At 49.0% G+C, this 13,704-nt stretch overlaps 1 protein-coding gene across 1 annotated transcript in view; it reads right to left on the bottom strand.

Annotated features, from left to right (window-relative positions):
* The window catches only part of iqgap3 (IQ motif containing GTPase activating protein 3), a 153,352-nt gene that overhangs the window by 105,268 nt on the left and 34,380 nt on the right, over window positions 1–13,704 (bottom strand). Inside the window, exons 8-10 of the mRNA XM_070868690.1 lie at window positions 10,942–11,129; window positions 5,114–5,201; window positions 1,698–1,861 (exon numbers count right to left, since the gene is read on the bottom strand). Of these exons, the coding sequence (XP_070724791.1) occupies window positions 1,698–1,861; window positions 5,114–5,201; window positions 10,942–11,129 (440 nt within the window). The remainder of the gene's footprint in view (window positions 1–1,697; window positions 1,862–5,113; window positions 5,202–10,941; window positions 11,130–13,704) is intronic.

The following is a 13,704-nucleotide window of genomic DNA, read 5'->3' as shown; positions in this document are numbered from 1 at the left end:
CAGTCTTCTGGCACCACATCTTTTTCTAACGAATTGCCAAATATGTGTAGTAATGACTCTGCTATTTCGTCCCTAGATTCTTTTAAAATGCGCGGATATAATCCATCCGGACCAGGAGGTTTATGCTCTTTGAGTTTCATTAGTTTATCGAATATAATTTCTCGTTTTATTTTAAATACAGTTCTCTCATTACTAATATCATCATCCGATGTCAGCTCTACCTGTTCACCAGACTGATTCCCGGGATGGCAGGACTGACATTTGAGGAGAGACTGGATCGACTGGGCCTGTATTCACTGGAGTTTAGAAGGATGAGGGGGGATCTCATAGAAACATATAAAATTCTGATGGGATTGGACAGGTGAGATGCAGAAAGAATGTTCCCAATGTTGGGGAAGTCCAGAAACAGGGGTCACAGTGTAAGGATAAGGGGTAAGCCATTTAGGGCCGAGATGAGGAGAAACTTCTTCACTCAGAGTTGTTAACCTGTGGAATTCCCTACCGCAGAGAGCTGTTGATGTCAGTTCATTGGATATATTCAAGAGGGAGTTAGATGTGGCCCTTACGGCTAAAGGGATCAAGGGGCATGGAGAGAAAGCAGGAAAGGGGTTCTGAGGTGAATGATCAGCCATGATCTTATTAAATGGTGGTGCAGGCTCGAAGGGCCGAATGGCCTACTCCTGCACCTATTTTCTATGTTCCTGTGTTACTTCCCTGGTAAATACTGAAGCAAAGTAATTGTTTAATACCTCTGCCATTTCGCTATTGCTACCTGTGGTATTATCCTGTCCATCCCATAGTGGCCCTATTCCTATCCCAAACTTGCTTTTTAAAAATTTTTTTTACATGCCTTGTAACATATTTTACTATTTTGTGTTATGTTCCTTGATAATTTCATTTCATAGTTCGTCTTTGCCTTCCTAATTGGTTGTTTGAATTCTCTCCTAATCACTTTGTATTCTCCTTTATCATGCTCTCTCCTGCTGTCCATGTACTTAATGTATACCTCTTTCATACTCTTCAATTTTTCCCTTACAGCTTTATTTATCCATGGTGTCTCATTAATGTTTAGCTTGTTCTTGTTTGTGAGTGGAATATATTTTTCCTGGACTCTGTTGAACACAGTTTTAAATGTTTCCCCTTGCTGCTCTACGTCATTGGATATCCCGGAGGGCTGAAGGAGATGAGAGAGATAAGGAGGGGGCGAGGCCATGGAGGGACTTGAAAACAAGGATGAGAATTTAAAAAGCGAGGTGTTGCTTATGTAGGTCAGTGAGCACAGGGGTGCTGGGTGAACGGGACTTGGTGCGAGCTAGGACACGGGCAAAGTTTTGGATGACTTCAAGCTTACGGAGGTTAGAACTTGGGCGGTTGACCAGGAGTGAGTCAGTTCTAGGGGTAACAAAAGTATCCCCTCAAAAAAAAACTCCAGGGTAGGTAAATGTGATTGGGACTATTTGCTCGCATGGGGGGTAAATGTCAGCACGGACTGGTTGGGTCGAACGGCTTATTTCTGTGTTGTAATGTCTAGATATTTTCGTACCCGACTTCGGAGCACTTAAGGTGGACACCAAGTACAAAAGGCAAAAATATTGCATTGCACTCCACTGATTAAAGGTACCAAACATATCAGAGACACAGACATACACCCAACTACCGCAGTACAAGGAAGCTAAGTAAAATGTGGCGTTTAATACCAGTGCTTTCTGCTCTCGGTCGATGATGAGCTGCTCCATATACCAGTTGGTGTTCTCCCGGTTAATCTCACGCAGGCCCAAAGCCGCACCCTGCAGAGCCGAGTACAGCGCCTGCGCGTCTCTCTTCTCCAAAGCCTCGTCCACATACTCCAGAGCAGCGTGCACTGAGAGAGGGAAAGCCACGCATTACAGGAGGCGGAGCACAAGTTAGACCAATGAAACACAGTCAATACAAGAGGCAAGAGCCAGAGTACTGAGCTTGGGAAGGTAATGGTAATGAAGAACACAAGCGACAAAAGAAATAGATGGGGTATTTACTGAGGTCTTTCAGGACGGGGGGGGGGGGGAGGGGGGGGGGGGGGGAAGAGACGAGAGAGGGTCGGGGGGGAGGGAAGAGAGACGAGAGGGGGTCCGGGGGGGGGGGGAAGAGACGAGAGGGTAGGGGGGTGGGGGAGGGCCGAGAAAGGGGGGAGAGGAGGGAGGGAGAGGGCCGAGAAAGGGGGGAAGAGGAGGGAGGGGGCCGAGAAAGGAGGATGGGAGGGGGAGAAAAAGGAGGGAGGGAGAAAGGGAAATAAATTGCATTTCTACAGTGTCTTTCACAATCTCAGGATGTCCCAAAGTGCTTTACAGCCGGTGAATACTTTTTGAAGTGTGGTCACTCTTGTAATGTTGGAAACGCCATAGCCAATTTGAGCACAGCAAGATCCCACAAACAGCAATGAGATACAGGAGTTGATCACCTGTTTTCATTGGGGCCAGAAGAGGCGAGGGCCCAGGGGCAGCACAGACCAGCCCACACTGCGATGTGTGTGTGCACTAGGCCCGTGCAGCAGAGCTGGTCTCCAGTCGTCCTGGTTAACCCTTGCCCCTGGACCAAGACCTCGCTCTGTCAAGCCCGTGTGGTGGCTGGTGTGCAACGGCCACCCCACGTTAAAAAAATCCACCCACAGGCACCTTCCACCCTTCAACATGTAATTCTGGATCCGGAATATTAGGTCCTTCATTGAAACACCTGTGAACATTTTGGTATGGAAGCAAGTCATCCTCGACTCGAGGGACTGCCTCTAATGATGATCTGCTTTTAGCATTGATTGATGGATAAATATTGGCCAGGGCAGGAATGGCTGTGCAGCCAGCACTGAATAAATTGAGATGCGATTTGCTGTGACAGCGAGTTATCTTTCATTGGAATGTGGGAATGGGCAGAACTGGGAGAGACCACTGCAATCTAATTGGCTGATTCCAACATTAGAATAAATTCCGATCACGACTATTGGGAAAATCAGCGATCCGATGTGCCCAGGGGGGAGCCGTGTTTGAAGGGAGCAGGAGGTCGGAGACGGAACTCCCAGACTGCAGTGCTGGTTCTCTGACTTGCACTCAGGCCAACACCCCCAGCATCGAAGGAGTGATCACACTCGATCAACTCTGTTGGGCGGGCCACGTTGTCCGCATGCCCGATACAAGACTCCCAAAACAAGCGCTCCACTCAGAGCTCTGACACGGCAAGCGAGCCCCAGGTGGGCAGAGGAAACGCTTCAAGGACACCCTCAAAGCCTCCACCGACACCTGGGAATCTTTGGCCCCAGACCGCTCAGAGTGGAGGCGAAGCATCCGGGAAGGCACCGAACACAAGAGCCTCTTCACCGGTAGCATGCAGAAGCCAAGCGTAAACAGCGGAAGGAGCACACGGCAACCCAAACACCCCACCCACCTGTTCCCTCAACCACTGTCTGCCCCACCTGTGACAGAGACTGTAGGTCCCGCACTGGATTCATCAGCAAACATGAGAACTCACTTAGTGTGGAAGCAAGCTCTGAGGGACTGAAAGTGCGAGAGAGTGAGAGCACGTGTGGGGAGAGAGAGAGAGAGAGAGAGAGAGAGAGAGAGAGAGAGAGAGAGAGAGAGAGAGAGAGAGTCACTCCCTTGGAGCCCCTCACCTCTCACAGTCAGTGTGATCTTGAATTTGTTTAGACCGTTACTCACCAGTTTGTTGTGTAAAATACACCGAGTGTAAAATAGTTCATACCAAACTCTGCCCTCACCTTCCCTCTTTGGAGGCCGAGTCTGTATGCTTTGTTTTAGAATTCTGTCAAACATGTTGGGGGCAATTCTAACCTAACCCACCCATTGGGTGGGATCGGGTGCAACGCTGGTTCGATGCCTGCCTGATCTTACTTTCCAATTAAGTCAACGGACCAGGTGTAAAACCGGTTGGATTAAAATTACACCCACTATTTCAATGTAATTGGCGCTGAAATCCCGGCCTCCCCGGATCAGTATGGAGTGAGTACGGACCCAGGAAGGCATCGCACAAGCCAGTTTTCAGTGCACAATGCGCTGAAAACCGGCTTTCCCGGTCTGTCAAACTGGAGCTTGACAAATCTCACGCATCTCGGGAGCGACAACATTTGCACGGGCAAGATTGCAAATGTCCCCAAAATTCTTGCGCCTGATAAAAGCAGGCGCATAGCCTACTGTTACAGGTGTAAGCATTTAAAAACATACAAAAATAGAATTAAATTAAATTTTAAAAACATTATTTTTAAAAACTCTGCCCACCACATTACATTTATTTTTAACTATAATTAAAAAAACTCAGAAAACAAAATTCTTTATAAGATATTTATTAACTTTAATTTCAATTAATTTTAATTAAGTGAGGTGTGTTTTTTATTTTTTATTTTATGGTGTTTAGTTGTTTGTTTTTTTTCTCTCATTAATAGCAATGAGAACTTGTAGATACGGAGTTCTCATTGCGATTAATGAGAAATCTGTGGAATACTGTACCCGATTGGCTGAGCAGTCACACGTGACTGCACCTTCTCCATGGGAACCTGGAGGACGGGAGCGTGCTTCGCAGCGCGGGAAGAGAAGGCCTCCCCACCGGAATCCGGGGCGTCTCCCGGACCACCAGGTAATTTCATCTAAGAACATAAGAAATAGGAGCAGGAGTAGGCCATACGGCTCCTCGAGCCTGCTCCACCATTTCATACGATCATGGCTGATCTGATCATGGACTCAGGTCCACTTCCCTGCCCACCCACCCCCCCACTTCCCTATCGGTCAAGAAACTGTCTATCTCTGACTGAGGCAGCGAATTCCACAGATCCACAACCCTCAGAGAGAAGAAATTTCTCCTCCTCTCAGTTTTAAATGGGTGGCCCCTTATTCCAAGATCATGCCCCCTAGTTCTAGTCTCCCCCATCAGTGGAAACAGCCTCTCTGCATCCACCCTGTCAAGCCCCCTCATAATCTTATATTCTTATTTCGTAGAAATGTTTCAGGTTGGAGGCAATTGCCCGCGGGAAGCCTCCGACTGCAATTTCAGCCCCAGTAAGTTCCCAAGCTCGAATCTGAACCCTTGCCGTTAAAGCACCAAGGCAGAAAAGGTGGCCCTCAAACGCCATTCTTACCATTGACTTTATTAATGTTGCCCTGAATTTCAGCTTGCGTCAAGAGTTCCTCGTACACATCCTTCCCTTTGGAGAGCTCTGGTTTATACTGCAGGATAAACAAACAGGCGAGTCAGTCACCAAGTGCAAGCTCAAGCCTCGGGCAAATACAGACATCTGGTCCACGTGGCACCACCTGAACAAAAGGCGCAAGTACGTACAAAGCCCCATGCGCGGAGAGCGAAAGAGGGGGAAGAAAAAGCAGCAAGAAAGGAAGAATGAAGACTACAGACAAATAATTCACCTAACTGATCGGCGCGTTAGCTCATATCAAAATGTCTCAAGGCAATGAATCACTTTTGGGATCACTATACAGGTTGAGCGTCCGAAATCTGGAGTTCCAAAATTCGGAGTTCGGACCGATCTGTGGTGGGGTCATTTGGAAACTGGAAAGTGTTCCGAAATCTGGACTCCCCCGCCCCACCTTGGCGGCCCGCCATCGCCCGTCCCCTACCTCGCCCCGACCCCGGCTCCCCCCTCCCCTGGCCCCGACTCCCCCCCTCCCGGCTGCCAGACCCCACCCACCTCAACTCCGGCAAAGACGTTCCAAAATCCGGAAATACCCGGAATCCAGAACGGCCTCGGTCCCGAGGTTTCCGGATTTCGGACGCTCAATCTGTATCGGCCATCGCAGCAGCAACAGCTCAGAGAGATGACGCAGTCTGTTTTTAGGTGGGGTTTGGTTGACAGAAGGATTTCGACTTGAGCTTCTCCTGCTCTTACAGGCAGCTGCACCCTCTAGATTAGTCGGCACCTCTAGCAACGCAGCACTCCTTCAGCACTGCACACCAGGCCAGATTATGGGGTCAGGTGGGGCTTCAGACAAAACCACACGCGCAGGAGAGCGCGCAAAAAAACAGCCGCAAAAGAGAGCGCACGCAAAAACGAGAGCACGCACAACCTTCTGATCCAGAGGAGAGTGTGAATCATCGAAATTTACAGCACGGAAGGAGGCCCATTGTGTCCGTGCCAGCTAACCAAGAGCTATTCAGCCTAATCCGACTTTCCCGCTCTCGGTCCGGAGCCCTGTAGGTTACGGCACTTCAAGTGCACATCCAAGTATTTCTTTTAAATGTGGTGAGGGTTTCTGCCTCTACCATCCTTTCAGGCCGTGAGTTCCAGACCCCCACCACCCCTCTGAAGAAATTTCCCCTCAAATCCTCCCCCCAGTTACTTTAAATCTCTGCTGCCTGGTTGTTGACCCCTCTGCCAAGGGAAACAGGTCCATCCTATCCACTCTATCTCGGCCCCTCAATTTTATACACCTCAATAGGGTCTCCCCTCAGCCTCCTCTGTTCCAAAGAAAACAACCCCAGCCTATCCAATCTTTCCTCATCGCTAAAATTCTCCAGTCCAGGCAACATCCTGGTAAATCTCCTCTGTACCCTCTCCAGTGCAACATCCTGGTAAATCTCCTCTGTACCCTCTCTCATGTAATCACATCTTTCCTGTAATGTGGTGACCAGAACTACACGCAGTACTCGAGCTGTGGCCTAACCAGTGTTTGATACAGTTCAAGCATAACCTCCCTGCTCTTGTATTCTATGCCTCGGCTAATAAAGGCAAGTATTCCGTGTGCCTTCTTCACCAGTGTCCTAAGCTTAAATAAAGGAGATGACAAAGGTATGAGGGCAGAGTTGGCTAAAGTGGACTGGGAAAATAGACTAAAGTGTGGGACGGTTGATGAGCAGTGGCAGACATTTGAGGAGATATTTCATAACTCGTAACAAAAATATATCCCAATGAGAAGGAAAGACTATAAGAGAAGGGATAACCATCAGTGGCTAACTAAGGAAATATGGGATGGTACCAAATTGAAAACAAGGGCATACAATGTGGCCAAGACTAGTGGGAGGCCAAAGGATTGAGAAACTTTTAACAGCCAGCAAAGAACTAAAAAATTAAGAGGGGGAAAATAGATGAAAGTAAACCAGCACAAAATATGAAAACAGATAGTAAGAGTTTCTACAGGTACATAAAAAGGAAAAGTAAATGTTGATCCCGTAAAGAACGAGACCAGGGAATTAATAATGGGGAGCAGGGAAATGGCAGTGACTTTGAACAAATATTTTGTATGGTCTTCACGGTAGAAGACACTAAAAACATCCCAATAATGGATAATCAAGGGGCTATATAGGGAGGGGGGAATTTAATACAATCACCATCACTAAAGAAGTAGTGCTTGGTAAAATAATGGGACTAAAGGCAGACAAGTCCCCTGGACCTGATGGCTTGCATCCTAGGGTCTTAAAGGAAGTGGTTGCAGAGATTGTGGATGCATTGGTTGTAATTTACCAAAATTCCCATGATTCTTGGGAGGTCCAAGCAGATTGGAAAACCGCAAATGTAACGCCCCTATTTAAAAAAGGAGGCAGACAGAAAGCAGGGAACTATAGACCGGTTAGCGTAACATCGGTCGTTGGGAAAATGCTGGAGTCCATTATTAAGGAAGCAGACATTTGGAAAAGCATAATTCAATCAAGCAGAATCAGCATAGTTTTATGAAAGGGAAATCATGTTTGATAAATTTGCTGCCGTTCTTTGAGGATGTAACGAGCAGGTTGAATAAGGGGGAAACCAGTGGATGTGGTGTACTTGGATTTACAGAAGGCATTCGATAAGGTGTCACATAAAAGGTTACTGCACAAGATAAAAGTTCACGGGTTGGGGTAATATATTAACATGGATAGAGGGTTGGCTAACTAACAGAGTATCGGGTTAAATGGGTCATTTTCCGGTTGGCAAACAGTGACTAATGGGGTGCCACAGGGATCGGTGCTGGGTCCTCAGCTATTTATAATCTATATTAGTGATTTGGATGAAGGAACCGAGTGTAATGTAGCCAAGTTGCTGATGATACAAAAATGCAAATTGTGAGGAGGACACAAAATATCCGCAAAGGGATTATAGACAGGTTAAGTGAGTGGGCAAAAATTTGGCAGATGGGGTATAATGTGGGAAAATGTGAGGTTATCCACTTTGGCAGAAAAAAATAGAAAAGCAAATTATAATTTAAATGGAGAAAAATTGCAAAGTGCTGCAGTACAGCGGGACCTGGAGGTCCTTGTGCATGAAACACAAAAAGTTAGTATGCAGGTACAGCAAGTGATCAGGAAGGCAAATGGAATGTTGGCCTTTATTGCAAGGGGGATAGAGTATAAAAACAGAGAACTCCTGCTACAACACTACAGGGTATTGGTGAGGCCACACCTGGAGTACTGCGTCCCATTTTGATCTCCGTATTTATGAAAGGATATACTTGCATTGGAGGCTGTTAAGAGAAGGTTCACTAGGTTGATTCCCGGAAATGAGGGGGTTGACTTATGAAGATAGGTTGAGTAGGTTGGTCCTGCACTCATTGGAGTTCAGAAGAATGAGAGGTGATCTTATTGAAACATGTAAGATAATGAGGGGGCTCGACAAGGTGGATGCAGAGAGGATATTTAACTAGGTGCTATTTAGAATAAGGGGCCGCCCATTTAAAACTGAGATGAGGAGTAATTTCTTCTCAGTGGGTTGCAAATTTGTGGAATTTTCTATCCCAGAGAGCTGTGGAGGCTGGGACATTGAATATATTTAAGGCAGAGATAGACAGATTTTTAAGCGATAAGGGAGTAAAGGGTTATGGGGAGCAGGCAGGGAAGTGGAGCTGAGTCCATGATCAGATCAGCCATGATCGTATTAAATGGCGGAGCAGGTTCGAGAGACCAAATGTTCTTATCTACCTGGCCTGCTACCTTCAGGGATCTGTGGACTTGCACTCCACGGTCCCTTTGTTCCTCTACACTTCTCAGTGTCCTACCATTTAATGTGTATTCCCTCGCCTTGTTCGCCCTCCCCAAATGCATTACCTCACACTTCTCCAGATTGAATCCCATTTGCCACTGATCTGCCCACCTGATCAGTTCATCGATATTTTCCTGCAGTCCGCAGCTTTCTTCTTCATTATCAACCACACGGCCCATTCTAGTATCATCTGCAAACTTCTTAATCATACTCCCGACATTCAAGTTTAAATCATTGATATCTACCACAAAACACAAGGGACCCAGCGCAGAGCCCTGCTGGAAACAAAACGCCCATCAACCATTACCCTCTGCCCTCTGCCCTGGATCCCATGGGCTTGTACTTTCGTGACCAGTCTGCATGTGGGACCTTATCAAAAGCCTTGCTAAAATGTACACGACATCAAACACACTGCCCTCATCGACCCTCCTTGTTACCTCCTCAAAAAAGGTAATTAAGTTAGTCAGACATGACTTTCCCTTAAATCCATGTCGACTGTCCTTGATTAATCTGTGTCTTTCTAAATGAAGATTTATCCTGTCCCTCAGAATTTCACTGAGCCAAGCGGATACACCTCTGTAGTTTACTGAACTGTATCAATTCAACACTAATGAATATACATTACCGATGCAATACCAGGGCCCGGCCGAACACCTCCTGGTTTTTGCCTTTCCCAGGAAATCACATGGCTCCGGTTGGGGTGGAGTGTAGAATGTTTCAGTATAAGGGGTGTTGCAGTTGTGTGAGGCGGACTGGGTGCTCTTTACCTTTCCGCCATTGTTCATTGGTTTATATGTAACCTTCAGGGCTGCTGACCGAGGGCCATGCGGCTCTTTGTCGGCCGGCACGGACACAATGGGCCGAGGTGGCCTCCTTCCGCGCTGTACATTTCTATGCTTCTATAACACACAGGGCAGGATGGGAGGGGGTCGAGCTGGTTCACATTTTGTCAATGTGGGCAAGTGGATCAGGTAAACTCCATGCACAATGGCGAGTTATTCAGCTACGCCTGGTGTCACAGGGAGGTGCCACGGAGCAGGCTAGAGGGGCCATATGGCCTACTTCTGCTTCTTATGTTCTCTTCAGGGTACTTGTGCATGAAACACAAAAGGTTAGTATGCAGGTACAGCAAGTGATTAGGAAGGCCAATGGAATTTTTGCCTTTATTGCAAAGTGGATGAAGTATAAAAGCAGGGAAGTCTTACTACAGCTATACAGGGTACTGGTGAGGCCACACCTGGAATATTGCGTACAGTTTTGGTTTCCATGTTTATGAAAAGATATACTTGCTTTGGAGGCAGTTCAGAGAAGGTTCACTCGGTTGATTCCAGGGATGAAGGGGTTGACTTATGAGGAAAGGTCGAGGAGGTTGGGCCTCTACTCATTGGAATTCAGAAGAATGAGAGGTGATCTTATCAAAATGTATAAGATTATGAGGGGGCTTGACAAGGTGGATGCAGAGAGGATGTTTCCACTGATGGGGGAGATTAGAACTAGGGGGCATGATCTCAGAATAAGGGGCCGCCCATTTAAAACTGAGATGAGGAGGAATTTCTTCTCTCAGAGGATTGTAAATCTGTGGAATTCGCTGCCTCAGAGAGCTGTGGAAGCTGGGACATTGAATAAATTTAAGACAGAGAGACAGTTTCTTAAATGATAAGGGGATAAGGGGCTAAGGGGCTAAGGGGCTAAGGGGCGCGGGCAGGGAAGTGGAGCTGGGTCCATGACCAGATCAGCCATGATCGTATTAAATGGCGGAGCAGGTTCGAGGGCCGTATGGCCGACTCCTGCTCCTATTTCTTATGTTCTTATGTTCACACTATCCTGCACTTTCAGGTGACAGAACACAGAGCAGCATGAACAGAAGAGGGGGTGTGAAGGATGCCGCCTGCCTGCCCTCTCAGCTGGAGAACAGGCTAAAAGGCTAAAGAAGGAAGCAAACAGGAATGATCGGCTTATGATGAAAGAAGAACATTTGCGGAGGCCGCTCGAGGGCGACTTACCGTGTCGACTCGGCTCCTGGCGCTGGCAGCCTTCCCGCTCTTGGCTTGGTAAAGCATTTCCTGATAGACCAAGGCAAGGCAGTCGGAGAGATTGGTCAGCATGGCATTCGGATTGTGCAGCGTCAGGATGGTCTGCTGGGCAAGCCCTCGCTCGATAGCCTCGTTAATGGCGATCACTGCGGCGTGCACTGTGAGGAGAGACACGAACAGAGGGGGCTCAATCAGCTCATTATAACCCACTGGCACCAAGCTCAGTCAGCTCACTGAACTGGCTGGGTCATTTTCCTCCTCCTCCCCCTCCCCTCCTCCACCAACCTCTCATCCACCCCTCCACCAACCTCTCATCCACCCCTCCACCAACCTCTCATCCACCCCCTCCACCAACCTCTCATCCACCCCCTCCACCAACCTCTCATCCACCCCCTCCACCAACCTCTCATCCACCCCCTCCACCAACCTCTCATCCACCCCCTCCACCAACCTCTCATCCACCCCCTCCACCAACCTCTCATCCACCCCCTCCACCAACCTCTCATCCACCCCCTCCACCAACCTCTCATCCACCCCCTCCACCAACCTCTCATCCACCCCTCCACCACCCTCTCATCCACCCCTCCACCACCCTCTCATCCACCCCTCCACCAACCACCCTCTCATCCACCCCTCCACCAACCACCCTCTCATCCACCCCTCCACCAACCACCCTCTCATCCACCCCTCCACCAACCACCCTCTCATCCACCCCTCCACCAACCACCCTCTCATCCTCTCCTCCACCAACCACCCTCTCATCCTCTCCTCCACCAACCACCCTCTCATCCTCTCATCCTCCCACCACCCTCCCATCCTCTCACCACTCTCTCATCCTCCCACCACCCTCTCATCCTCTCATCCTCCCACCACCCTCTCACCCTCCCACCACCCTCTCATCCTCCCACCACCCTCTCATCCTCCCACCACCACCACCCTCTCATCCTCCCACCACCACCACCCTCTCATCCTCCCACCACCACCACCCTCTCATCCTCCCCCCCCTTCCCACCACCAACAAAACCCTTCGTTGACTCGTGTGAAACTGAGCCACACAGGCTGAGGAGTCTTTTACATGAGAATTAGGAGCAGCAGTCGGCCATTCGGCCCCTCGAGCCTGCTTCCCCATGCAATAAGGTCACGGCTGATCTTCGACCTCAACTCCACTTTCCTGCACTGTCCCCATGTCCCTTGATTCTCTTAATATTCAAAAATCTATCGCTCTCAGCCTTGAATATACTCAACGACTGAGTCTCCACAGCCCTCTGGGGCAGAGAATTCCAAAGATTCACCCCCCTCTGAGTGAAGAAATTCCTCCTCATCTCAGTCCTAAATGAATGGCTGACCCCTTATCCTGAGACTGAGACCCCCCCCTGGTTCTAGACTCCCCAGCCCGGGGGAAACACCCTCCCTGCATCTACCCTGTCAAGCCCTGTAAGAACTGTGTATGATTCAATGAGATCACCTCTCATTATCCTAAACTCCCGAGAATATCAGCCCAGTCTGCTCAGTCATTCCTCATAGGACAATCCCCCCCATCCCAGGGATCAGTCTGGTGAACCTTCGTTGCACTCCCTCTATGGCAAGTATATGCTTCCTTAGGCAAGGAGTCCTTCTGCGAATGCAACAACATCCAGGGCTGTGCTCCGTTAGATGATCTCAGTCACTGCATGAGAGGTGCCTTGATTACCTGCGGCATCTGCTTCAGCTAGATAGAGAATTCAACCGCAACAACCTGCATTTATATAGCACCTTTAACGTAGTAAAAGGCCCCAAGGCATTTCACAGGAGCGTCGTCAGACAAAAATTGACAACAGTGCCACTTAGGGAGATCTTAAGACAGATGACCACAAGCTGGGTCAAAGAGGTCATTTTTAAAGGAGCCTCTTAAAGGAGGCGAGAGAGGTGGAGAGGTTTAGGGAGGGAGTTCCAGAGCTTGGGACCCAGGCAGCTGAAGGCACGGCCACCGATGGTGTGGCGATGGAAATCGGGGGGTGTGCAAGAGGCCAGAAATCTCGGAGGGCTGTGGGGCTGGAGGAGGTTACAGAGATAGGGAGGGGTGTAGCGGCTGGAGGAGGTTACAGAGATGGGGAAGGGTGTAGGGGCTGGAGGAGTTTAAGGAGATAGGGAGAGGTGTAGGGGCTGGAGGAGGTTACAGAGCTAGGGAGAGGTGTCAGAGCTGGAGGAGGTTACAGAGATAGGGAGGAGTGTAGGGGCTTGCAGGTTACAGAGGGAGAGGTGTCAGGGCTGGAGGAGGTTACAGAGATAGGGAGGAGTGTAGGGGCTTGCAGGTTACAGAGGATGGGGTGTTGGGGCTGGAGGAGGCCAGAGATAGGCGAGGGCCATGGTGGGATTCGAACTCAAGGTTGAGAATTTTATAATTAAGGCTGCCAATGTAGATCAGAAAGCACAGGAGGTGATGGTGAAGGGACTTGGGGGCAAGTTCTTCAGTGGAAAATGTGCACACGTGGACAGGATTGCGAACACACAAACAGGTTGAATCTCCCTTATCCAGAACCCTCAGGATCTGGCCCATTCTGGATAAGGGATTTTGCCGGACGAGGGGTGGTCAAGTTAAATTGGATGGTACAGGTACTGAGCAAGGGGATATCGGGGCTGGCTGGCTTGGGGCTGGAGTGCGGCAGAGAGATTATGGGGGGGGGGGGGGGGGGGGGCGGTGGATCGCGGGGTCATGCCAGTGATTGTGGGAGTCGCCAGCGAGGAAGGACTTCA

The sequence above is a fragment of the Pristiophorus japonicus genome, chromosome 30 (genome assembly GCF_044704955.1).
Source record: "Pristiophorus japonicus isolate sPriJap1 chromosome 30, sPriJap1.hap1, whole genome shotgun sequence".
Classification (NCBI taxonomy): Eukaryota; Metazoa; Chordata; class Chondrichthyes; family Pristiophoridae; genus Pristiophorus; species Pristiophorus japonicus.
This window is presented reverse-complemented; position numbering and strand designations above follow the sequence as displayed.